General features: G+C 40.4%; 1 protein-coding gene and 1 long non-coding RNA gene across 15 annotated transcripts in view; one reads left to right on the top strand and one right to left on the bottom strand.

Annotated features, from left to right (window-relative positions):
- Positions 1-18,894, bottom strand: part of synrg (synergin, gamma) — a 42,471-nt gene extending 23,577 nt beyond the window's left edge. For 6 of the 14 annotated variants that reach the window (XR_015124717.1, XR_015124718.1, XM_086261949.1 and 3 more), the window contains exons 1-12: positions 18,784-18,894; positions 13,465-13,505; positions 10,757-10,893; positions 10,181-10,308; positions 7,422-7,527; positions 7,207-7,318; positions 6,183-6,596; positions 4,146-4,424; positions 2,869-2,949; positions 2,551-2,747; positions 1,319-1,576; positions 1,109-1,245 (exon numbers count right to left, since the gene is read on the bottom strand). Coding sequence is in view for 12 of the 14 variants with exons in the window: in XM_086261949.1 (XP_086118075.1) it covers positions 1,109-1,245; positions 1,319-1,576; positions 2,551-2,747; positions 2,869-2,949; positions 4,146-4,424; positions 6,183-6,596; positions 7,207-7,318; positions 7,422-7,527; positions 10,181-10,308; positions 10,757-10,893; positions 13,465-13,505; positions 18,784-18,818 (1,925 nt within the window). In the remaining 2 variants the exon portion in view is untranslated. The remainder of the gene's footprint in view (positions 1-1,108; positions 1,246-1,318; positions 1,577-2,550; positions 2,748-2,868; positions 2,950-4,145; positions 4,425-6,182; positions 6,597-7,206; positions 7,319-7,421; positions 7,528-10,180; positions 10,309-10,756; positions 10,894-13,464; positions 13,506-18,783) is intronic. The other 8 variants (XM_086261960.1, XM_086261961.1, XM_086261951.1 and 5 more) reach the window with 7 other exon arrangements.
- Positions 18,895-20,154: 1,260 nt separating this feature from the next.
- LOC147314857 (uncharacterized) lies at positions 20,155-25,498 on the top strand. The gene is made up of 3 exons (XR_015124531.1): positions 20,155-20,355; positions 22,876-22,989; positions 23,957-25,498. It is a non-coding gene; the product is annotated as an uncharacterized LOC147314857 (long non-coding RNA).
- Positions 25,499-26,045: the final 547 nt, after the last annotated feature.

Here is a 26,045-nt window from a genome sequence, read left to right as displayed (position 1 = left end):
ACATGTTAATTACCACTTTATATTTAATTTAATTTAGAGGGTTTGTGCTGTCCTGCACCCACTGAAGACTCCAGGACGTTAACAGTCCAACCTGAGATGCATGATCAACCACTGAAACCCAAAACATATTTTTACACCTCAGTTTTTTGCACAGACTGGTTTATTTGCGAGCTTAAGAGCTGCTGCTGACAGACTTCAGTCAACTGATGAAAGAGCCAGTCCAAGAAAGTGGCTTCAGTCTTCTCAACACAACAGAAAACTAACCAGCATAATCCCAAAATGCCAAACTATTCCTGAAAGTGAAGGATGCTTTAATACAGGCCAAAAGCAAGAAATATGATGACCATTATGCCTGATCATATGCTAAAACAGACAAATCAGGGGCTTAGGGAAATTGTTAAACTCAGTGAATATTAGTTTCCTCAAAGCGCTTTTTCTGTAAGACATCCGACAGTAAGTTATGGATGCCAGTTCAGGCTGGCAGCCCAATATGAGCTGTTCAGCCTCTCATTTAATTAGAAAGCAATCTCAGTCTGCGGGGAATTCTTGTTACATTGATGAAACCGTCAGGACTGGATTTTTTCAGTTGCGAAATAGGAGAGAATCATAAAACGCCTATGCCACTTAGATTTCAGATACTTTAATTCTGCTTTCTCTTTGTCTTTCAGTGGATAATTGCCTTTCAGCTTCCTCTCACTGAAGGCACGGTTGCTCCAGAAAGGCTCGGAAAGAAGTAATATAAAGAAACGAGCTTATCTACTGTCCACTGAAATGAATTCATTAGTAGATGACCCAAACTCATTCCTATTCAGAGGAGGTTATTACAAGATATTGAAACAGTGCCTCTGACTGTAAGACAGACAATGAGAAGTACAAATATTATGCAGGATGAGTCAGCTATAAATAATCATCTAGGGCTGAATATTTGATGCTCATCTCTGCAAATATTTACAGCACAGAGAGCAAAAGGAGAGAGAGCTAGAATAAGAAATACCCAATCTTATTTAATGTAGCTTATAATTAGGGTCACATAAGCTCTTAAAATGCTCCTAATTATACAAGCCTGGAAAAAAAGGCAGACTCACTGTCTTCATCAACAAGCCTGTACCTGTTTTGGTGCTGTGGTGCAATGGTAGTAGGGAAGCTTCCTCCCGATTCCCCCTGAAAGTCAGAGAAAGCTTGGTCTCCTCCTGCCTTTGGAGCTTCCTGGAAGTCCTGGAAGTCATCGTCATCGGCTTTGGTTCCCTACGCAAACATCATGTTGGAGAGTGAAGTGAGTGAGGTGATCGACAGCAGGAAAATAAGAAACTGAGCATACCTGTGATACCTGTGCTGGAGGGAAACTGGCAATGAAATTTGTGTTTGTGGGTGGCTGAGCCGGTGCTGCCGGTGTCATAGGCATGACTGGTGGCGGGGCTGCTGTGGGCATGGCCATGGAGACCGGGGGCTGGGTCATCATGGGCTGCTGGTGCTGAGGCATGACAGGGGCCATGGCCATAGCCAGAGCCGGCAGGTTCGGCACGGGAGGAGAAGGAAATTGGCCGAGGATTTCCACGTTCATTGCCGGGAGGCCACTCTGAAAGTAAGGACACGACAAACAATATTCAAGCGAAGCAGGTCCCCCTGAGCTCAGCTGTTGTGCAAAAGCATATTAAAACATGATGAAATCTTTGTCCTGCAGCTGCAAATATAATCAAAGCAGTCTTCAACAAACGCTTTGTGTGCAATGTTTGTCAAAGCAGTGATGCCCAGCGTTTTTGGAATCTACCTTAACTTTTTAAAAAATGGAGTTATGTATCTGTGACTGCAAAAAAGCCTCAGGTTGAAAGCCACAGATAAGGTGAAGAAGTGAGTGAGAGTAACGGAGTCAGTTTGAGTCTTTCCATGAGGACTGTTGACAATGACAAATACAAAACAAAGCCTGTAAGATGTTTCAAAGTTTCATTTGGCTGCATTTTTTTCTTTCTTTGGGGGGGGGGGTTAATGCGTTAAATCACGAAAGGTATCAGGGCACACGGATCATTGTGAACCTATATAATTTAAAGCCCTTCTGTATTCGCTGAACGTGGCCAAGGACTAACGTTTATATATAAATTATTCAACACAATCCTTTTGAACAGATGTCACCAGCAGACTCAAACTTTCTTCCACCTCACAAGAGAATGCACCTTTTTTTGCTTGTGTTTTAAGCTTCTTGAAGATTTACATCACCAAAGGTGTCTTATTATTCCTCGCATGGAAGCGGAGGCATGCAGTGTTTCGTGAGCTGCCTGAAGATTTGCATCCTCCCAGGGGTGGTGGTGACAGGCCCGGGCTGAGAGTGATAAGAAGCCTCCTGCCAAACTTGGTTGATGGGGACTCAGCCATATATTGGACTTATAACGCTTCACAGGCCGAGGGCTGAGTCACAGCACCGCTTCTTTTCTCTCCGTTTTGAACTAAGCCCAGCTAATTTCAGTGAGGAGTTTATGGCGAGGCTCTGCGGAAGCTGTGGGAGATGATTAGTGGAGTTGTTCTAAGTGGATAATTTGTTTTGACTTCAGTGATTACCTGCGCCACCCCAATTAGTGCAAGTACAGTGTAAAGTTCCTCCTTGGTCAGCATGCCAGGTGTTGTGCGGTTGGCTGATGCCCAGATTTGCCCGAGTGCTTCCCTGGGAAGACCTGATGACATTAATATCGGGTAGAGTTTGGCTGTGTCTATCCCTGCCGGAGTCATGGTGATTTCAAGAACCTTCTTGAACATTTCTGGGAAAAGAAAAACAAAACATTTTTGCAATTCGTGTCATTTCTTTCCGCAAAACACACAGCGATGTTGAATATCGTCGTCTGAACATTAAACTGGATGTTTTTGAGAGTAAACGTTTACCTGGGACGAGGCTGTCGTTGTAAACCCAGGCGGGCAGCATGGTCTGAATGTGCTCTTGTTGTGGATACACACCAACACCTGCTGTCAGAAGCACAAGCACACATATACACACACACACAGACACACAATTAGCTGTTGAAGCAAAAGTCTTGTCCAGGCTTACGATCTGCCAAGTCTCTTGGCAGCTGAGCCCTGCTCATATCGAACTCGACAAAATTATACACCTGATGTCTGGAAGGCTCGGTGCAGATGTAACGCTCCCCTGCACTGAATCACAAATGCCCTGCCACATCAGACATCTATAAATCAGTCTGTGAGTCATTTCCAGCTTCAAGGAGAGAGGAGAGAGGCAATTGCCTTGTAAGAAAAACTAACTAAAAATATAATTTAACTGCTGACATTGACCTAAATTATTCTTTTCTAGAAAACAGACAACCAGACATTTCAGTAAACTGCTATGGCTCATTTCGAGTCCCTGACACTGTCTGCAAGGCAGGTGTTTACTCAGACACCCACTTTGCACATAATACTTCCATCAGTCTTGAGCAGTTAAATGAATCTTATTACAAATCTCCCCTGGTCCCCGTGATGAGCCGCAATATTTCCCCTGATGACGCGGAGGACACGGACACAGACAAACAAATAACAGCACAAAGGAGTAGCAGAGTAGCATGCACAATCAGCCTTGGATTATGTTGGGCCCCAGTGGCACCTGCCAATCCATGCGCATCCCTGTTAAACCAAAGCAGTCAGCATGCGCCAGAGGTCGTTCTCTGAGAGGGTGTTACACAGTGAGTGAACAGACGGCGGCTTATTTAGTCAGCAGGTATCACCCAAGGACCTTGACAGACACAGTCCATTTCCACAGTCTGTGCAGGGAGCAGTGACATAAGAGAGCCCCGCTAACAAGACAGAGGTATAAAGCAGGAAGAAATAGGAGCAGAGATTTAGGAGACGATGGAGAGACACAAGGAAGGGCACCTCAAAGACATCGTCACCTCAGCAGCGAAGAAAACATCAACTTGATTTCATTTAACAGCACGCAGGCTACAACAGTAGGATGCCCAGTCCAGGATCTAGCATAAATCAATTATAACCCAAAGAGATAGAGGAGATTAAACTGCCAGAAGAGGGATACAATTATTTTGTCAGGGTTAGAAAGAATGAAAATATTTCTCAAGGACAGAAAGAGAACTACCACCCTGATTGTTTGTTAATGCTGCAAAGCAAGAGAGAAGCAGCAGCTATGAAGTCCAGTGAATGGGTACTTCTCTCACCACTGTCACTACTGGTTTGAGGAGATGTGCCAGCAGCTGATGGGGGGAGTTTGGGCGCTGGTACCGGGGCCTCTGGTGGCTTTTCTGTGACGAAGACAGAGCTCAAGTCCTCGGTGGCCGCGGCCCAGTTCCTCGCTTTAGTACTGGGCTGAAACTGGGCTGAAACTTTAGCTCTAGGAGTCATTTCAGCCAAACTCTGCTTGGACTTAAAGCTAACCTGCGCAGTCTTATCAGCTGTGAGATCACAGGAGGAGAACAGCTTCTCTTCCAGGGATGGGCCTAGAGGGGTGGATGAGGAACAAGCTTCTTTAACACATACTAGCAACAATGCACATTTAACGCATCTATTTATAGGCTCAATTTGCAAATGAAATTAGGGATGCTTTAGTAGATTTATGTTATAACTTAAAGATTTGTATTTGAGATCTGATATGCAAGATAAGACTGAAGCAGTCAGTAGCAGTTATAAAAGGTTGCTAATCATGGTTCAGGCGTCTTGTAGCATTATTGTGCTCCTTTCCTGTAGCTGTTTTCAAACATGAACAGCTGACAATTTTGGAATACTTTCCACAGTTTTCCTTTTCTGCATGTAGCATACGACAGGAAATAGTCCACCTCAAAAGCATTCGCACTACTAAACCACTACTGTGCTTTAGGTATGGGAGCCGTTGGGTAGATCATGCAGGTGGCAGGACACATAACTACTTAACAGGCATTAACTGAACTTAACTATTTGCAACCCAGTGCAATCCAACATCAACTAACTAATATCTGGGCCAACTTTGTTTGTCAATGTGTTCTCACATGCACACTCAGAATGGGTATGATGAATGCATGCATGCACACATGATTCCCTACTGCACTTATAACAAGCTGCAGTAACATGCCAAAATGTGCAGCAATACACCAACAAAGGCAGGGGAAAACATGCCTGCACAATTTTGAATACTGATTTTAACATTTAAATTCAATTAGTCTTTGCAAATGTTTTAGAAAGCAGGAATTCAATCAGCATGTCTTCTAAGAATTAAGGACAGTTTCTGGTGACTAAGACTGAACAGAAATGTAACTTTTGTTCCTCTAGAGAACTCCACAGGGCTTCTTTAAGAAGCTTTAAGGAGATTTGCCCAAAAACCACACAAAATCCCACATACAAAAGCACACTAACAAATTCAGTGACAGATCTTTTTCTTGAGCTGATAACAGCAGGCACTTTAACCATTATTACCCAAAGTACAGCCTTTCTCAAGGGGTACCAATATATTCTTCTTTTTAACCAAACCTTTCTTTAGAAATTGCGTAAGAAGCCAAGTATCAGATATTATTTAGTGTTATTTGTTGGAAATAAGATTAAAAAAAGCAAATGAGATCATTTGTAAACAGCCCCCTAAACAGAAATGTTACCTGACTGAATTTCAACAAAGACACTGCAAGGTAAATTCCTCAGGTCTCTTAATATCAGAGGCAATCTATCCATCAGCCATCTAATCTGCTTATTCCAGATGCTAAACAATTAGGTCAGAGATGTCTCAGAGAATCAAGGATGACACTGGACGGAGGGTTGCTGAATTGCTCTGGACAGAAGGTGATCTCTGCACCCTGTCATTCACAGTCTGAGACTGAAAGCTGTCACAGAGCAGCTGCTCATCCCAGAGATTACAGGGCAAATGACAAATGACATGACAGTCCTCTACCAGTGCACAAATCATAAATTCACTATCAAAAGGAAACGCAACTACTGCATGGGGAAAAACCTACTGAGAAACAGTCATTTTCAACAGTATTCCTTATTTATTATGCATCCTTGTTTACCCTTTAGTGTTGAGTACTGAGGTCATCTGCTGGTCTAGCTAGATGCATGCTCTCACACATTAATGCAGGTCAAAACGAACCCATCATCCAGGGTTACCAGTAAAAGCATTCAGCATCAGTGATAAAAGAATCACTAATGTAAAAAATTCCTCCAAACTAGGTGGAAAAAAGGGCAAATTAGAGGGATGGGAGGGGGAGGTGTGAACAAAGCAAGAGAAGAGTTACCTTGAAATGCAGACTGGGTGCTGGTGCTGACAGCAGAGTGTTGGGTGTCAGTGTGAATGGACACAGAAGAGGGGAGGGATTGTGAGGGTGGAAAAGTCGATTGGACTTGCGACTGAGAGGAGAGGTGGAAGTTGGCAGAAGGGAAAGTGTTTACAGGTCCCTGAACAAAGTCACTAAACTCGTCATCGTCCTCAGAGGCACCTATGTTGGGGGCAGAGGATGAAGGCTGGGCCTGAGAGGAGAACCCAAAGCTGGAGGGAGTGGTGGTGAAGGAGGAAGAGGATGAGGAGGGGGGCAAAGGGAACGACGTGGGGGTATCGACGGGGCCCTGAAAGTCACTAAAGTCATCATTATCCTCAGACATAGCTGGGGGAAGGGAGGGAGCAGTGACAGACGGGTGTGATGGCGATGAGTCTGCAAAAATGAAGAAATAATGATGATGGCACAGCACATGACAAACACACTACAATGGAAGATGATTTCGGAGCTGCACAGTGCAAGAGTGAGATAATGACTTTTTGTGCAAGAGCAGAAATTGTAGATCTACAAACTGAAGAACACTTAACTTATATTCAGATTTACTACATGTCGTTTAGATGGATTTCTGATAATTCACTTTCAAAACCGCAACATTTGTACAGATTCCAACAGCTGAAGCAGAAGTCTGCACCCAGGAGAAACTGATAAATCTATAAGGAGCCTTGAGATGATTGATGCAGGTTATAGTATTACAGAAATGAAACTTATACTCAAAAGTGTCCTTGAACAGATCTCAAACTGGCAACATGGAGCAGCAAGTTAATACTGCTAGGTTTCATAGTTTAGAAAGGTCGGGAAGCACTGCACAAGATGCGGTGTATTTGTTAAATGCATCTCCAAAATTTCCTCAAATACACAGGGGTGAGTTAAGTAAAGAATATTATACAGTGGTCTGGTGAACCAGCAATCACTCAGTTATTATAAGGTTTTTTTTAAAGCAAGAAGCTTTAGCAGAAAACACTTTTAACTCCAAGTGCTAAGGTACCTGGCTTCTGGGTCTGAGATGATGGAGTGGGGTGCATCTTTGCATCTCTGCTGAAACCGTCCAGGTTGCCTTTGATTGCCTCCAAGGCGTCATCGCGGCTCTTCTCCCCCGTCTGAGCGCAGCACAATTGGGTATCGAGAGTCCAGAGGGTCAGTAAAACGAGCAGTGGACATGCCAGGAAAAACAAGCAGAACGAGATGTGGAGAGAGGCTCACCTTGGGTTTGACACTGCTGAGCAGCCTCAGCTTCTGTTTCTGCTCCTCAAATTGTCTTCTTTTCCTGTCTTCCTCCAGCATTTTCTGCTGCTGCTCCAGACGTTTTCTAAAGGGCAAGAAGAGTACAGCATAATACATATGACTCTTAAGAAGGATGAGCGCAAAGGAAGCTTGTTAAAACGGCAGCTGAAGGTTCGTGTTGTCTGATGGAAGTTTGTAAAAACATTTCAACATTTCTCAGTTCATTCGGTTCATTCTGCGGTTTACTTATCTTATTATAGCTAGACTTACATTTTATCACTTTAACCATTTTACATATAAACTTGTGGATTAAGTATTTCTCTGCATTTTTGCCTGAGAGGAGAAAGAAGGGAAACGCAAATCCAAACCTATAATTACAAATTTATGCTCTTAAAAAAATAGCACAAATAATATTTAAATTCCTAAGCAACGGCCTTGAAGTAAAGCCGAAACTCTTCACTTTATACACTTTAATCGTCTCTTGAGTTATTGCGATGGTGTACAGAGGCAAAATTGTGAAAACTGTGTCATTTTTATATTTTAGTATTGAGATACAATGGGCAGATTTAACTGACAGAAAATGATGAAAATAAAACAACTTACTAAAAAAGAGAAGGAGGATCTATAAAAAAATAATAATGATTTATTTATGTTAATGGAGAAGAGGACCAGAAAGCTATCAGATCAGGGGTCAGCTAAGAGCAGCAGCCCTGGTGCTTAAACTGATTCAGTGTGTTAGTTTTTGTTCTGGAAAATAATCTTAAAAGGATCAAAATCCACAAGACACATTAGCCGTGTGGTCTGTGAGGCTGTACTTGGACACAGTGCTCCATTAAGATAAGCAATAAAGGCCAACCTGACATATTGCACGTTTTTTCCTGACAACAAAAATGAGATCAATGTTGCTGTGAAAAAGTCCTTGCCCCCCTTCCTGAATTCCAAATTTTTGTCTTAAATCTTTCAGATTATCAAACAAATTTAAATATTCGATAAAGATCACGCAAGTAAACATAAAATGCAGCTTCTAAAGGAAGGTGTTTATTATTAAGGGGAAAACAACCAAACCCTACAGCTCTGTCAGAAAAAGTGACTGCCACTGCCTTGTTAAATCATGAATTAACTGTGATAAGCTCTCTTATCCGATGCTGTGGCTTGACCTTAAAAAGGCAGTTCATGCTTGAAAACCCTCCAATGGGGCTGAATTACAGCAAGTCTGCAAAGATGAGTGGGTCAAAATTCTTTCACAGGGCTGTAAAAGACTCACTGCCAGTTATCGCAAATGCTTGATTGCAGTTGTTGCTATTAACGCTGGCCCAACCAGTTATAAGGTTTAGGGGGTAATAATTTTTTCACACATGGCCATGGAGGTCTGGATTTTTTCTCCCTTTAATAATAAACACCTTCATTTAGAGACTGCATTTTGTGTTTACGTGCATGATCTTTATATTTCAATTTGTTTGATGATCTGAAACATTTAGGTATCCAAAAAAAAAAAAAAAAGGACATCAGAAAGGGAGCAACCACTTTTTGACACGACTATAAATAAAATTGAATTGAAAATGAATTTATTTGAATGTATAAAGATGAAGCCAACATGCTGATTTTTATTTGGTATTAACATGTTAATATCCTGTATTGTGTATTTATTTTAGTGAGACAAGATTATTTGCATGTTTGACTGCTGCTCCCCCCCGGTTGCCCCCCTCCTCTCTCTACTACTCTCTTGCTTCATATTCTTCTTCTCCTTCACACACTCACATGCACTAATTAGCACTACATACAGTACAGCTGAGGCAGCTGGGAATGTCATCAGCTTTACAGGTGTTTGGACAAATTTAAACTGTGCCCTGATGGCCTTTAATGCAAAGTTCATCAACTGATTACAAGTCATCATGACGGGTACATGAATCTGTGAACCAAATGTCATGGCAGTCCAACCAAGAGTTTTTGTGACATTTCATTTAAAACCACAAATGTCAACGGGACCATCTAGGTTATTAGGACTCATCCACTGAGGACCAACAGTGACCGCACAATCTACAGTTTGGGGCTAAAATAGTACTTGTGAGACATAAAACAAGGATTCACTTGGTTCCTTTAAATGTAACGTGCAGACATCGCATTTGAAGATGCATCAATCTCTCAAGTGTACAGTCACACAAATCTAAACATTTAGAAATCAAAAAATAAATAAGTAAATTAAAGTGCAGGGAAAAGTATGGTTTCTTTTGCAGTGCTCAAAGAAGCATTTAGACACTTTACTCCAGTAAAATAAGCAACAACACATGATTAAAACCCAACCCAGTATCCATATTCTTTAAGATGTTTGGAGTGCTGCTGTGCTGTGAGAAGATGTGGAAGAAGTCCATTTTTCAAGAGCTTTAAAAATCACCTAACTTTATGTTGTCAGCTTTGTGATAATGAATTTTCCAGCTAATCCAAGAGGCTTTACAGGGTTAGTGGGTTAGGGTTTGGGGGATTATACGTCCTAAAAAGTAGCAGAATGCTCTCAGATGGTAAACTCAGATCTTTCAGTGTATTTGGGGGGAAAATTACCTAATTTGGACACTAAGGCTCTATTAAAAAGTATAAGAAGTAACCAGAAACTGAAGTTGACAGAAAATTTGAATGTGTTATAGGGAAGTTTATTTTCCACTGCACTGTTTTTTAAGCTAGCTGCTTACTTAAACTTGATCTACACAAAGAGGAATTATAATGGAGGTGTAAAGATGACTTACTGGTGCTCTTCAGCCATCTGTTTCTGCATGTCAGCCGTGTACTGGGGTCCTGCTGGTCTCATACCCATAAACTGTGGCTGACCCAAGAACTGCATCCCAGGGGTCTGCATCCCAATCGCCATTCCACCCTGTTAGACCCCCACCCCCCCAAAAAAACATGCAACAAACTATTTAGCATTCCTGCTCCGCTCGTGTGATTATCAAATGCTTTAACCAAGGGAAAGCAAAATGTTAATGGATTAAAGTCTTGTTAAACATCACCAGGCAACAATAAATTCCTGTTAATGTGCTGGTGTTTAAAACTGTTTGTGGAGAGATTAACATGGAAGCAAATGAGTTCAAGAGGAGCTGTAAAGCCAGCCTTCCACATGAGTGAAATCAGTTAAATCAATACAGCAGTGTTTCACTACTATGTATGCACCAAATGCAGCCAAATTAGCAAGTTCACTCAAAATACTACAAGAGAATAAATAAATACATAAATAAATCCTCAGGGAAATATTAATTTGACCCCCGCCTCCCAAAAAACATATGCAAACACAGAACCAAGCACAACATATAAGAAATAGCGCTGACCTGCATAGGGATGGCACCTGGGGGCATCTGGCCTCCAAAGTTCATTCCCATCATGCCCTGCATGTTAGGCTGCATGACAGGAACCATGGGGAAGCCCTGCTGTTGCTGCTGCTGCTGTTGCTGCATGGGTACCATGCCTGCAGAAACACACAAACTCTGTTATCACATACTGTAGACATGGTTAAAATATTCTATATGTAACATGTTTATCATGCTTTGCTGAATTTATTGAGTTTCTTTTACTCTCTTTTATTGTATTACATTCAAATTTTTACATTGCATTTTTTCCTGGTACCATACTGAGATGCAGTTTCCATTGTTACTGTTTTGTATTTATTTTAATGGTTTTATTAACTGATAGCCTTGATTCTTACTCAGTGCGATTCATGTGAAGTTGATTTGGCTACTTTTTTTTGATTCACGGGTCTTGTAAAATCAATTTTTACAAGCCTTCTAGTAGTTTTTCTTCATATTACTCTCTTGCCAACAGAGAATCTTCACCAGCTGATTGCACTGACAGTTTTACTGCCTGGAGCAAGGCCTGTAAGACCGGAGAAGCTACATAGAAAACAGTAGATTTGGAGGTCTTCCCGCAATCATCATGGGGAATGTGAGGCGTCCGCAAAATAATATGGAGTCTGATTTATCGAGCTGTTCTTTTTTTTTTTTTTTTTTTTTTTTTTTTTTATCTGAGCTCCTTATTTAGTGTAATTTTTTTAATAATACAAATGAGTGCTTGGATTTATTGGCTGCTGAAACACGGTAACTTCCCAACTTTTGGTATAAATGAAGTTCTTTGTTTCTTTATAATAATTTATTACAAGTTTAATAAGTTAATCTGTTTTTTTCCTATTAATTTTTTCTTCCCGTTTTACATTCAGTTTTTACAGGGGATTCTTCTGTGTTTTTAAAAATGTACTTTTTGAGCTTCCATTTAACTGAGCACCTTTCCTTTGTGTAAATTTTTCCTTATTGAGCTCATTTTGGTCATGTTTTATTTTATTAAGCTACACTGTTATAGGCTGCGTTTAAAGTTTTTACAGCTATAATGAAGAATTTACAAACTATTGGGAGAAATAAAATGTATTTACTTACTTATCTTAGTTTAAGTTATCAAGAAAAAGAGAAAACAAAAGCCTCCAGAGGCTGGTCATAATTCAGTATTGCAAATCCATTACCATTTCTTCCGACAGCTGGAAAAAGACACAGGCTTTGCAACAGCCAAATCTGTGGTGACTACTGTGACAACTTGGAGCAAAACAAGAGGATTGGGGGAAGAAAAATTGGAAAAGTGTGTGTTTATTTTTTAACCAGAGCTGAGCAGCCAGCTCCGACTGGAGCCTGCAGATGATTCACCGTGTTAGGGCTCAACTGGGCTGTGTAAATGGCTTGTCTGGGAGACTGTGCACATTCTAATTTGTTGGACTAAAATGACATTGCTAACAGGAGCATATAATGACCCCTAAGAGACGCTCGTCCCACCAGTGCATGCGTGGTTTATCTGGAGGCGTTACTGCAAAGCCAACAGTCTGAGTAGGATGAGCAGCCACAGCTAAATGATGGCACATCTGAGACCTGCGTTGCTCAGTGCTGAGCATTGTAACAAAGATATGAGCTGCAATGTGCCGAATCCTCACTGATCCTCATATGCCCAAGAACTGCAAGGACCAATAACTAAAAGGAAAGGACGAAAACAATCAAAGTTAACGTCAAAGGCCAACCTATCTCCCCTACTAGGCTGTCCTCCCATGTTCCTTTTAGCTCTAAAGAGGGGCATGCTTGCAGCATGTTCCTCATCATTCCTCTTATTTCATTTTGCATTTTGGTTTATTTTTCTCTCCCAACCCAGATTTGGCTTCACCCTCTTCCCCAAATGAAAGCTGAAGGCTTGATGTTTGATACAGGGGAGCAAATCAAGCGCACAAAGTTCAATCAACAGAGCAAGCACTCGATTAAAGCAACAATCATAATCACAACTATTATGGTCAATACTGTAGTTTAAACATTAATTTACTGAACTTAAAAACATGTTGGGAGGAGATTTATGTTCTAAAATGTGTCATAGTGCTGAAAGTGGACCAGGTGACAGACCCTGAGCAATCCAGGGTTTCTCTTCATCTCTTTTCATGTATGGATCTTGGTAAAGAGAAGCTCTGTTTTAGTCAACTAAGCAAAAACTACAAACTGTAAAGGAACAGAGTGCGTTTGAATTATAGCACAATAAAAAAAAAACAAAGAGCTCTACAGAGAAAGTAGATGAAATTATTTTGTAATCATAACTTAAATTTAAGTTTAATCCAGTTCCTAGCCTTTTTCAGAAGAGTACAAGGCTGCCAAAGAAGGTGACACTGAAGAGGAGATGAGCCAAACTTTTTAAAGTTATTTACAGAGCCGAGAAACTTTTGATCACATCTTGTGTGACTGATTACATCGAGGGAAGAATGACACTTATTGTGCTAATACTTGTTAGAAAATCAGTATTTCAATATCCCTTTATTTAAAATGAAGATTTCTAGTAACATTTGTCAAAATAAACAACGTTTACATTCTAAAGTGCAATATCCTGACAGTTTGCTTCAAAAAGCAATATTCTATGATCCCATTCAAATTCACACAAAACACATTTGTGTGCCATCTCCTCAGCTGAATATATTTACACAAACAGTTTGGAGGGAAAGAGCGGTAATATTCACTGCGAAATGACTCACCTTGCGGCGGTCCCAAGCCTCCTCCAACAGGATACATAAAACTAAAGAAATAAAGAAGAAAAACACAGATTATGAGATTCAAACTGAGGCTGAAGTTAAAAACAGCCTTCATTTATGTGGCCTTTTTATTCCCCGGTCCCCTGCTGAACATTTATAGCAGCAGATGACTCGTTGTCACTTAGCTGCAACAATACCATTTAAAATCAACAGCCGTTATAATAACACAACTGACGTGGAAGAGATAAGTGAAATTAGATGTGACGCCATGTTTGCTTGACAATAAATGAGATTGAGAGGCTGTGAGCTGTACAAATCAGTCCATTTTTTCAGTTTCATGTGGTCCTTCAGTTTAATTTTATTCCATTTTATACTGATCTCATTTGAGATGACAAAACAGAACCAAAAATATAAAAAAGTAAAACTGCAACCTCCTCAAAACAACTTGAAAATGCCTTCCTCCTTGCGTCAAATCTGAATCCTGTTGCTGTAATTCTTCAGATGACAGTAACACGCTCCCGTAAGCCGACAGGTAAAATTAAACACGGATGCGATAAAAGTGTGTTGCTGATGACAGTGACATCAACAAGCAGACGCAGTTTTGTTCTACAGACTCGAAGCAGCTGAGGCTTATTCACAAAGAACCCCTCAGATCCTTTGGAGCAACGTTCACGCCAGATAAACAAGAGGGTAGATGGCTGGGCGAGTTTCTGCAGGCGACTTGGACTCTTGTCGCTGTGCTGAGAAACAGGCCTTTAAGAAATAATCAGAGGAAGTCTTTCTACGAGTCGTCCAAGTCTCTCCCTCGCCGGAGCCAACCCACACAGGCCTTCGGCTATTTGTCAAATAACTTACTACAACTCACAGACTGGAAGCGTTGATGCAGAAACAAACAGAAGACGGAGCCAGCCGGGCCTCTGCTTCCAACGATTCCCAGTTTAATGTGATCATCACAATATAATACTGGTAACTTTAGAACTGAGACAACTGTGCTGACAGAAGGGAAGCAGAGAGATCACTGTCACAGAAAGCAGGCACTGGCTCATAATGCAGGCTTGTAAACACGACGACTGCAACTATTCTTTATCGATTAACCCTGTCCGTTATTCGTTATTATCATTATTCACAGAGTCATTACTATTTCCAAATATCTTCATTCACTAGCACTGTCTAACCCTCATATTTCCTTGTATCTGAAACACAATTAGTAACTAGCCAGCAAACCCAGTGGAGCATTTAGCAGCTTAAGAACCACATATTTCCCTCAGGAGCTGGCAGAGAGCAAACCATATATATTCCTCAGGTGGTGCTACATGTCCGCTGGAGTTATAGGTTTTCTCCAACACAAAACGGGCCTCTGGGGAGGGAGTACGCACACACACAGACACAACTGGAGTCCCTGTTACCTTAGTTAAGGTCTATGAATTTTCCTCGTGTTTCTGTCCTTGTAAAAAACACAAGTTGTTTTCGTTTGAGTAATTTAAACCCCACTTTAGAAAACTGGTTAATTACAATCCTTGAAATTTTGAGTTTTCCCAATGCAAGAGGAACTCTGAAGTGTCCAATGTGATAACATGGAAATGTTGTGTCTGCATGGGCTTACTTCAAAGAGCCAAAATTATCTGTTATTTTAAGGGTTAAAGGTACTTTTTGTAATTACCCTCTGCAGAATTTACCTAAAGCTTTCTCTACCGGGTGGCACCGTTTTACCAGTGGGTGTGTGGGTTAGCCGTTTCTCCAAGAGGTTTTGCCTTTTGCAGGCTTCCATTGTTAAAATGGATGTGCTTTAATAACTTGCCTGCTTAAACAAAAGGTTCAATTGAATCACTGTGCCATCTTGTGTTACCTAATGGTAGTACATGAAATTACAGCCCTGCTGCAGCTCAACTTCAACATAGTACTGTACATTTATGATTTGGGACATAGTCACAACAGCTATTTGTTCAAGTCCTCCTGAGTCTGTCACATTTAATTCACACTAATGTGAATTTATGGGCACTCTTGGTGCTGATGAGTGGTCCTCTTTTCTCTGCTCATCTAAAAACATTTAAACTCAAAGCAAGAAGCCAGCGTTTCCCCTCACAGGATACTGTTGTAATATGACAAGTACCAGAGGGTTTCAGATTCTCGCATCTGCTCACTGGAAGATTTGCAGCTTAAAAAGCTTTTTGAGCATGACGGCACTACTGTCTGCCATCCTTCAGCAAATCAGAGGTCATGGCCGAGTGGATTAACATAGAGGGAGATAAGCGGCGACAGCAGCTGTGGACACCAGGCAGGCCTGAGCCTTGTAAAAGGTCTGGATTCATCTAATAGCTTATCAAACTGCTTTAAATGCTTGGGGACAGAAGGGACAGTTTCAGAGTTTTTAGCCAGAGTCGTTACTGTTAAAATTATTTGCTCTCATAGAGGAACAGAGAGCAAACTTAAAATCACTCCTATAAAAAGGAAAAGCTTACTTTTAATAGACCTGCCACTTCTGCTACATAAAGATCTAAAGCATTTACGTACAAACAACTGATTATTTAGGGCTTTGTTATTTACCCAAAGAAACATGCTAGAAATTCTCAATTTTCTGCCTTACGAATGCACTTTTTCCTCATTCGCTGCTAATGCTGTTGCTTCCATAGATGCTATTATGTAGGAAAGTCGCCATGGCTGGAGCCAATGAATCTATCGGACGGCTGTTATTAGGTGTTATCAGCCAACTGATTGACATTTGGCTGATATATTAGCCAACGGATCCACCACTGAACTCAGAAAATGTTATCTTATTTACTGATTTATCAGTTGTATTGATTTTAATGTCATTATTTGTATTTCAGAGCTGAAAGCCCCTTTTAAAAAAAAAACTTTAGATATCCATGTATAATGAAGATTTCTTTGTTTTCTTGATATAACAGAGGGAATAAACAGAGCAGGAAAAATGTCATTGGTATCGGCCCAGAATTTTACAACTAATGCATCACTAAAAGTAACCGAAAGCACTCTGAAAAGCAAGCACTAATCATTTTCTCTCTCATATACAGGAACATCGTGAGTTGCCCAGTTTGGAAACAAATTTAGAGAGGCTTGAACATGTGCAGGGGGGTGATAGTGGATAAAAAAGACAAAGGATGTTGAATATGGAGCTGCCAGGCAGGTGGAAATGAAAAAGACCTCAGAGGATGTTCACAAATGTAGTGAAGAAGGGCATGCAGAGGGTTGGTGTGTCAGAAGAGAAGGGTAGAGTGAGACTGAGATCGAGGTAGGTGATCTGCTGTGGCAACCCCTAAAGGGAGCAGCTGAGAGAAGAAGAAATATTCTAAATAGCTGGTGTAAAAAGTATGGTTTCTGCACAGGATATCATCTGACATTCATAAAGTATTTAATCACATGCCTTGTTGAAAACAGAGGATCTGCATGGAGCCTACAAACTAGGGCTGTGCGATATGACCAAAATCTCATATCCCGATATAAGAATTCTATCGTCCGATAACGACATAAATCGCAAAAATATAACATTTTCTGTAAATTCTGTGAATCTCGGGCAGCTCGACTTGCGGGAAGTGTTTCCAGCTGCGCGTCATGTAGCTGGAGTCGAGTGTTTTAACCGATGCATGAAACGATACATTTTTAGACATAAGTTGTAAAGGCCGCCGTTTTCTTTGTGAGTATTTATTACACGGCATGCTGCGGGGAAAAGCCTGTTCTAACGTTTGAGTCTAAGGTTTATTTTTTAGCACCTGGCGGCTCTGTTTTTACTTCTCATCCGTTAATAATCTGCTCTTTCACGCGATTCAGTTTATTTTGAAAAGTCTCAACAGGATCTTGAGCTTTATTGTGAAAGGTTTATGTGGTACATAAACAAGCGGATACGCGATGGTGTTACCGTCTTGTTGCTAACCACAACGCATAAAAACAGGTGCTTGTCCGCCTGTAGTGTGGTTATATTAAATATAAGAGAAAGAGAGAACTTAAAGAAATTAATATAGCCACTACAGTGACCATCAAAACGGTGAAAAAATATTGCTGTAAACAGTTTATTTTGCGACACCACGAAACAAACGATAGCGTAAAATGAAACCATAGACGTTTTGTCATCCGATATATATCGTTATATCGAACAGCCCTACTACAAACTACAAAAGGTTGCTGGAATTCTCAAACAGGCTTCACCTCCTGGCTTTGCACTTTAGCATTCAGGTACATTTTACTTTTATCATACCCACGTTGTCATTTCTTGCAGCTACTCAGTTTCCAAGATTGAAGTTTCCAAGATTGTTTTTTACCAAATGGGACCACTGATTATAAAAAAAAGTCACACTGTACCATGGAAGTAGATACTTTAAAAAAAAAAAAAAAAAAAAAGGATTTCCAAAGTCAAAGTTAAGCATGGCCCATCTCATAAATGACACATTTTTTGAACATATAAATATAGCCCAAATCTACCAGAGTATACATTAGAGGTTTTACCAGCCACAGTGAAAGAATGGCACAGACAGTCTTGAGGGCTTTGGTTTCACCTGTCAGATCAGTATCACCTGGCTAGCCTTGTAGCCAGAGTATATTTATTATTCAGGGTGCTGGAGCTCGTGTTATGAAAAAATCATGAGGCTGGCCTTTTCATCTCCTCTGCAGACCATCATCACACTGCTTTAATAAGACACCTGAACATCTCCTCACCATTTACAGCTACTTACTGGAATATGCATGTACGACAGGGCTGATTATGTAATTCAGCAGAGAGTTATTAGAGCAATCTGACTCTTGAAGAAGGGCTTAGAGTCTCTGCTGCTTGGTGTGTTACAGGGACAAAAACTTAACTAAATCAACCCCTTCCCCACAAATCTTCACGTCCTAATGCTTTATCTTCGTAAATAGCCAACACCATACTAAATCCCTAATAATAGAAAACATAATTCTGAGAAAGTGTTAATATGTGTCCCTACCAGCCACCCACAGGCCTGCCTAGCAATGCTACAAGAGATTCATCTAGCAAGTATCGCGTTATATCACCAGAGACCGAGAGCAATGGACACTATGACTACCACAGAATAACTTAAGCGTGAAATCTGTTAATATGACCACACCGTGGAGTTAGTCTGGTCCACTCTGAACATGGACAGGTAAAGGCAGAAGGAGCCAGCTAACGTTAGCTGTGGCACCTGACTACGAGCCATCTCATCTCATCTCCCTGCTCCGACAAACTAAGCCAGCCTTTATCGCGATATTTGAGGGCGTCCTCGTGGCTAAATGTGAAGCCCCGCGACTGTCGGGGGTGAATGTTTCACGTACAAATTACTTCCCCTGAAATGAGTCAGTTTAAAATGGCTAAAATACCTGCCACCTCCCCCAGATCCTGGCCGCAGCGCCATCTTGATAACAGCAGTCACTAAGAGGAAGACGACGTCACTACTTAGGACTGTGTTGTGGGACGTTCGGTGCCCTGAGTTCAGTCTGTCAGGCACACCTGCCGGCTCATAGCAGGGCTAATTTTTAGTTTTGTTGGCTTATTTGTTGTTGTTTTTTCCTGAATTACCCCCCCCCCCCCCCCCCCCCCACCCCCACCACAGGTCCACATATACATTTTACCTTTAACCTTAAGTCTTCATATTCCACAGTTTGTTTCCACCAGTGAAATTTCAACTTATTATTTCGGTAGTAATATCTTGGCACTACTTCTAAGAAAGACAAAATGCTGAGATAATACATAATTAATAATAATTCACTTTTTTTCAATGTCTTCAGTAACCTGGATGCTCTCTTTCTCCAAATGACTGAAGCTAACAGTTAAGTTACTAGTTTTTGATTAACTTTGTTAGCAATGTCAAGGAAAATTGATCTTTTTTTAAAACAACATGATGTGTTTTTTTTAAAGACTGTAATGTTAATTCCCGACAGGTGTGCTATTGCGAGGATTTGTATTGTCTAATATGGGGAAATTATATTGTCTTGCACTGACTGGATGCCCATTAACTCCTGGTGTGTGTGTGTGTGTGCACAGAGAGACAGCCAAGTTCGTAATGGATATAAGGAAGTTTTTCACAAAAAAGGAGCCAGATTCAGGTAAAAAAAAAAAAGTGTAAGATCAAATGATCCATCAATCAATGTGGATCAGTGTTTCAATATTTCTTTCAATATCTATATCTTTTATTAGATGGTTTGGTTATTTGCCTTTTGGTTGAAAGTACACTGAGTGAGGACTTTATTATTAGTTATCTTAATAGTATTTTTTTTTTCATATTAATGTATTTTTTTCATCTGCTATACAGAATCTGCAACACAGGTTGAAACATTTTTGACCCTCTTTAACAACATTCCAACATAACATTATCATTGATTGGGGAGATTAAAATTAATTATATATTTTTATGTGGTTCAGCCACAACTCTACTAAAACCTCAGCCAGTAATAGGTAGGCCCACTTTTGGACCATCTAGTTGTCTGTATGACTGCACTACAGTACGTGCATCACATTTGCACACTATCAGAAAGTGCCAAACAGAGCCCTGGTGGAGTGAGGAGCTGTAAGGGGAAGCAGAGTTCCCTGTTTATCTTCTAAAAATGTTTTAAGCTAGCTTGTTTCAAAGATTCTGTACAGCAGCTTTAAATGTTTTCCAAAAGCGCACTTTAGGTTAGATATGTATTTGTTTTATTCCAATCCATTCTTCTTTTGCAGTAGTTGTCAGGCGTTGTGTGGAGGCGAGGAAGAAGGAACCCAAACGCAGGACTGGCAGGTAGGTGAAGGTTTATTATAGGGAGTGGGTGAACAGACACTGACTGGCTAGACAACTGAACGGCTGACTGAACTGAGGGAACACACGGGAAGGACAACGTAACATCAATGACACGACCGTGAACGAATAGAAACAGAGGGCTTAACAGACTGGTGAGGATGATAATGAAAGACCGGTGAGTACACAGCTGAACATAATCTGACTAATGATACGTGGGAATAACTGGAACACAATACGCAGGCGGTATGCTGGCACAGAAAACAGATGTGAAAATAAACTGAAGATGACAAAACGGAAAACACTGGGTCAACGACCGAGGAACCATGACAGTAGTAGTCTATTGTAGCATTTAAATAACCTTTATCAGATTTGATGGTTTTGTTACAGACTTTTCAAAAAAGTGTTTTGCTTTTCTTTCACAAATGTGGGGATTAAATTGTGTTAAAACGTACAAAACAGTGATGTGTTTTGTGACGAGGACCCAGGCACAGAGAGACTTGATGAATTTAAGAATCTTATAATTTAATAAAGAAATTTGCAGACTTGCACAGAGATGGTAAAATTATGATGACTGATAACGGAGACAAAGACAACAGACGACGGGGACAGGGAGGAACAGGGGTGTAAATGCACCAAGGAGACAGTCAGAGAGAACTCGGGACAACTGGAGACATTTAAGGACAGGGACTGACAGAGACAGGAAAGAAGTTTCATCGCGACAAGTAAAGTTTACCCCCAAAGCTCTGATCCTAGAATCACCCCAGTTGGCTTATTTGTGTATGCTAAAAATAAATAAATAAAATAAAATAAAATAAAAACGCCTTTGTGATGGTCAAAACGAACGGAGCGGAAGGCCGACCTGCGAGGACTAATGCAGGGCAACAAATTCCCATCTTTAATATTGGTTGTTGCAATACAAACTTTCTGCCAGCAGGTGTCAGTGTGTAGCTTTGTCGAGGTTTTGTTAAGGCGAGAACCTGAACATGCAAAGGCACATAAACAAAACCTCCATCCATCCATCCATTCGCTTCCGCTTATCCTTTTCAGGGTCGCGGGGGGCGCTGGAGCCTATCCCAGCTGTCATAGGGCGAGAGGCAGGGTACACCCTGGACAGGTCGCCAGTCTGTCGCAGGGCCGACAGACTGGCGACCTGTCCAGGGTACACCCTGGACAGGTCGCCAGTCTGTCGCAGGGCCGACAGACAACCATTCACACTCACATTCACACCTAGTGGCAATTTGGATTAATCAATTAACCTATCCCCACAAGCTGTCATACAGAAACAAACCTGTGAGCTGCTGTGATCATTAAACTGCATGTTGGAGGAAAATACTTCAACTTTAATACCTGCAATTTCTAAAGCTCGAAAATGACAAAAATAAAGTTCATATTCCAGATCTCAGAATTTAATAAAAACGAGAAAGTAGTCACGTGTGCAAATATGATCCTGTGCCAGTTAGCTGCACGTGATTCTTTATCTGTGGTACAGTTTAGTAGGACAGGTATACCTACTTATTCTTATCACCCACGAAGGCTGTGTCTGATTTTCCGAGTAAGAGCGAGCAAAGCTGCCCATAGGTGAGGGGAGGTGACAGCAGTCTCTGTTTTTATGGAGGTGCCTGGCCCAAATATTTTTTGAGATTATCAGCAAGCACTGTATAATTTTTTAGATATAAATTTGAGAGGGTTGTTTGTTTGTTTTTTGGATTATCTTACAGTCTATACCTCACACAGCCCTTAGTTACTGTAAGTAATTTGTTCAATTACAGTAAAGTACTGTAGCTTGTAATTTTACAGCGTATATAATCTACAAAAACAAATAGCAGTGTTACGTATTAGCTTTACAGTATCATAGCATCATACTTTGTTTAGTGTTCCTACTTTGTTCCCGTCGTTTTACCTTTTTTCTTTATTTTTGTTTTTTGACATTAAAATCTAACTGCATGTACTCTGAATTAAATTTCGTATCTTTCTCGACTTTGTCTCAAATTACACTGTAAACATGTACAGCTTGCTGATAAGACATTTATAGTATGCATCTGTTTTCACAAGTAATGGTACATAACTGTACAAAATTCCCAATTTTTCTACATCAGCTTGCTACATTGTATTTTCATATGTGTCATCAGGTGACTATCTCAGATACCATCGAGATGTTGAATAATTATGATTGCCTGTTATGATTCACCAAAGACCCACATTCACACACTGATGTGTTGTCCAACGTTTTTACTGGCTGTCTGAAACACTGAGGCAATTGTGTGTCCTGACAAAGTGATTCAGTTTCATTGTTACGCCGAGGGCAAGGTGGAGCAGCAAGGAGAAGCCTGTGTGGCATTGTCTCAGTGGGTGTTGTTGTGAAAGATTTACAGCTTAATGAGAGTCATGTAAAGCAGAGGACAACAAGCCCTGCTGCTATCCATCACCTGGTCTGCTCCCAGCCTTATACCTTAGCTCTGTTCACAGAGCATATACATGACAGAGGGGGACATGACCACATTTTTGGATCCCGATTGACTAACAAGAAAGAAAAGGAAAGCTTTCAGTGTTTTATTGAGTTTATTAGTGGCATTAATGTAAGCTTTTGTTAAATTTATGATACTTTTTTCACTGAGGAAACGGAGGTCATATATGTACCTGGACGATATTAAAGAGGCTGATTCCACTATGTTCAGGATCTATTTGTTTTGTTTAGTTTTTTGTACTTTCAGGCCAACATAAAGTAAAGAAAGGAAGCAGGATGGAATACAGAGACGCTGTGTCTTTACACATGACCAACTACTGCTGAAGACATCAAGGTCATGTCCCGGTGAGGTCCTTTTATAGATAATAGGAAGAGTTTAAGTTGTGTTGTGTAAACAAAATTGACATGATTGTAAAATAGTTCATTTATATACATTAGGAGCTTTAACTTGAGTAAAAAAAAAACTTTTTTTGTCTGCCTGAAATGTAAAAATGAAAAAAGTACTAAGTTTATCAGATAGATACATTAAAACAAGCAGTTATTTCATTCAAGATATTCAGCCTCAGTGCATATAAAACTCCACCCACTGCCCTACTTTGGGAAATATTTTTACTGTACAAAAGACACGTTAATTATTTGAAGGAAACATATAAACTCAGCAAAAAAGGAAATGAAACAATATTTGTAAATGCTTTTTAGCATTTTTAGCAGAAGTCATTGATGGAAACTATGACAAACCCCAGACCATGAGAGGGACCACTGATGTTGCCTGTAATTATAATTATAGATCGCATACATTATTATTAAACGACACAATACTTTTGTGAGCATATTGAGTCTAAAACTGACTTCAGATTCAAAATGACTTTAATGAAGCGCTGTCACATGTGCAGAGAGTCAAATTTAAAGGAATATTAAACATCTATTGGTGATGCTTTTAGCCGGTCCTGTAATGGACTAAAATCATCATTTTACTCCTGATTGTTTAACATGTTCATTGTTTGATTACAGTTAGAGAAAATACAAATGATTAACTTGGTGAATAAAACATGAAATATTTAAACTTCTGTGTTGTGGACATAAGATACCTCCTACTTGTGCATGTCAGTGCATGTTGCGTGGGCCACAATGTTCTTTGTCATGCATGAAGCTTGCACACCTTACACAATGAGAAAAGCATGTTGTTGTTGTTTTTTCTTTGAGCTTTTTATAACTGCTTGGATTTTTTTTTGTTCTGCTCTCATTGTCTCTGTTGTGACCCATTGCTGAGCTTGATCAGGCCTCATTAGCCTCCTCCTCCTCTTCTTCTCAGTCGCCGAGCATGGTCTTCCTCCCTGCTGTGTGCCGGGTTTAGCTGGAGGCCGGCCACTCAGTCAGTCCCCTCGACAGTTGGATCTGGACTGGATGTGAGCAGTCCCCCACACCCAGAGATCTGCCGAGAAAGGTGAACATTAACCCGGGACTCATTCAAGGAATCCCACAATTCCCCATAAATCATTAACCCGTCCAGCATCAAGACAGTGACAGCATCAGCATGACAACATCAATCTGTCAGGATTCCTCTGAACCAGGGATTCTCACAGATTTTCAGATGCAAATAGAGGGAAACTGGGAGAAAACAGGCTTGCACTCCTGGGCTGAAACAACAAGCGTGGCCCCGATGTTTAGTTCAGTACTTATATATACTCGTTATATGTTTTTGGTTTTTTTTGTTCTCTTGAGTTCCTGCAGCAGGTGGCTGTAGCTGGATGAGGTTCAAAACAACAAACGATCATTATTATTAAATGTAAATCGATCCTTCCACCTGAACAGCTTAGAAGCTTCATTTTATTAACTGAAACCACTTGCTCACCTCCATGCCATAGTCCGTGCCACTGAGTACATGTAACACTGCACTTAAATACACTTTCTGAGATACTCAGGTTGTTTTTTTTAGCAGCTTTGTATACTAAATGAAGATTTAACATTCCCAGAATATGAGAGGCTAATAAAATATCGCACAGCTGTTACTGTAACTCAAATTAAAAGCAGTATGCAGTGACAATATCCAAGAGTATATTATTGTATTATTACACTAAAAGACCTGTTTCTGCACATATTTTTTTACTGAACTGAAAACATTGTATGATTTGATTAGTTGTACTTTTGATAGAATTCAAAGACAAAAGCCATCGATGCATATTTAAACAGATCTTCAGCTGCAAAGTTGACTTCTCCTCTGTAAAATTTGACAAGTTTTATTCTTATTTCTCAAGTATTATAATGTATGTTAATGTTGGTAATTTATGAATGTTGTAGCATGAATGTACAAAGTTAAAATTTTTATTTTTGTCATTTTTTTGTAATGTTTGCACTCATTGTTGTGTTATTTGTGTTACGATGAATTTGTGCCATCTCTGTAAACCCAGAGCTGCAGCAATAATAGACATTTATTTATATTCTGTATGCCTCTTACATGTAAAAGGATGGTAACAGAACACCAACCATCTTTCTAATTTACTTTTAACCTTCTGACACCCGAGCTCTTGTGTGGATTACATTTTTAATTTCTTCAAGCTGTTTCGGAGTAATTGGACCGCGTTAAATTTGAAAACTGTAAGTATCGTCTTGAACAGATGATATTTTTTCATTGTCATTTGGGAATAATGGGTTCAATTTACAACATAACTCGGGTCACCTTTGTTTAACAAAGTATGAAACTCTGTTTGGAGTAGAAGGATGTATAATTGCAAAAAAGCCAAAATGTAAGTCAGAATTAAATATGAACTGCTTTATTTAGTTTTATTGTCATTTTCTAAATCATTTTCTTTAACTCAAAGTTTGTTTTCAACAAATGTTTTGAAACCTTGGCTTCTTGAACACAGCTAATAAAGATTTTGTATGTGTTCTGACGTTTGGTGGCGATAAAATGAAACAAATCCATGATCAGAAGAAAGCTGATGAATAAATGACTCAGATCAAAAGCCACCTATCTTGTCATTAGTCCGGCCTAGCTGTCACCGTAGGTGGTACTGGTGTCGATGTACGGTGAAGGCTGCCGATTGTTACTGGCTGATCTCCATGACTGTGCTGCAGCACAACAGAGGCCTTCTTGATCACAGCTTTTGATGGAAGACTCCTGTCAGAGCAGCTCCATACATGTGTATGTATTTCTCCGTAGAAAAGTTGGCGTAAACTCTGGTCGCAGTGACCAATTAGCCCTGGTGCAGAGTGGCCTCCTGACCCTTGACCCCTGCTGGGTAGCCTTATCCATTAACCCCTCGGGCCTCAGCTGGAGTTGATGTAGCATCCTTTCTTGTGGCGCTGCTAAACACACGGCTGCATTCACTCTGCGGCTTCCACTTTCTGTCTCTTTGTGCGAGTCCTCTGATCCCAGTGTATCTACTCGCTTCTTGTGGTGA

This window comes from Aulonocara sp. 'chitande type north' Nkhata Bay, linkage group LG14, assembly GCF_057382095.1.
Source record: "Aulonocara sp. 'chitande type north' Nkhata Bay isolate Kocher_YH1m ecotype deep benthic linkage group LG14, A_spYH_male_GT1.1, whole genome shotgun sequence".
NCBI classification, from domain to species: domain Eukaryota; kingdom Metazoa; phylum Chordata; class Actinopteri; order Cichliformes; family Cichlidae; genus Aulonocara; species Aulonocara sp. 'chitande type north' Nkhata Bay.
Note: the sequence above shows the minus strand (reverse complement) of the source record. Positions and strands in the feature narration are given on the sequence as shown.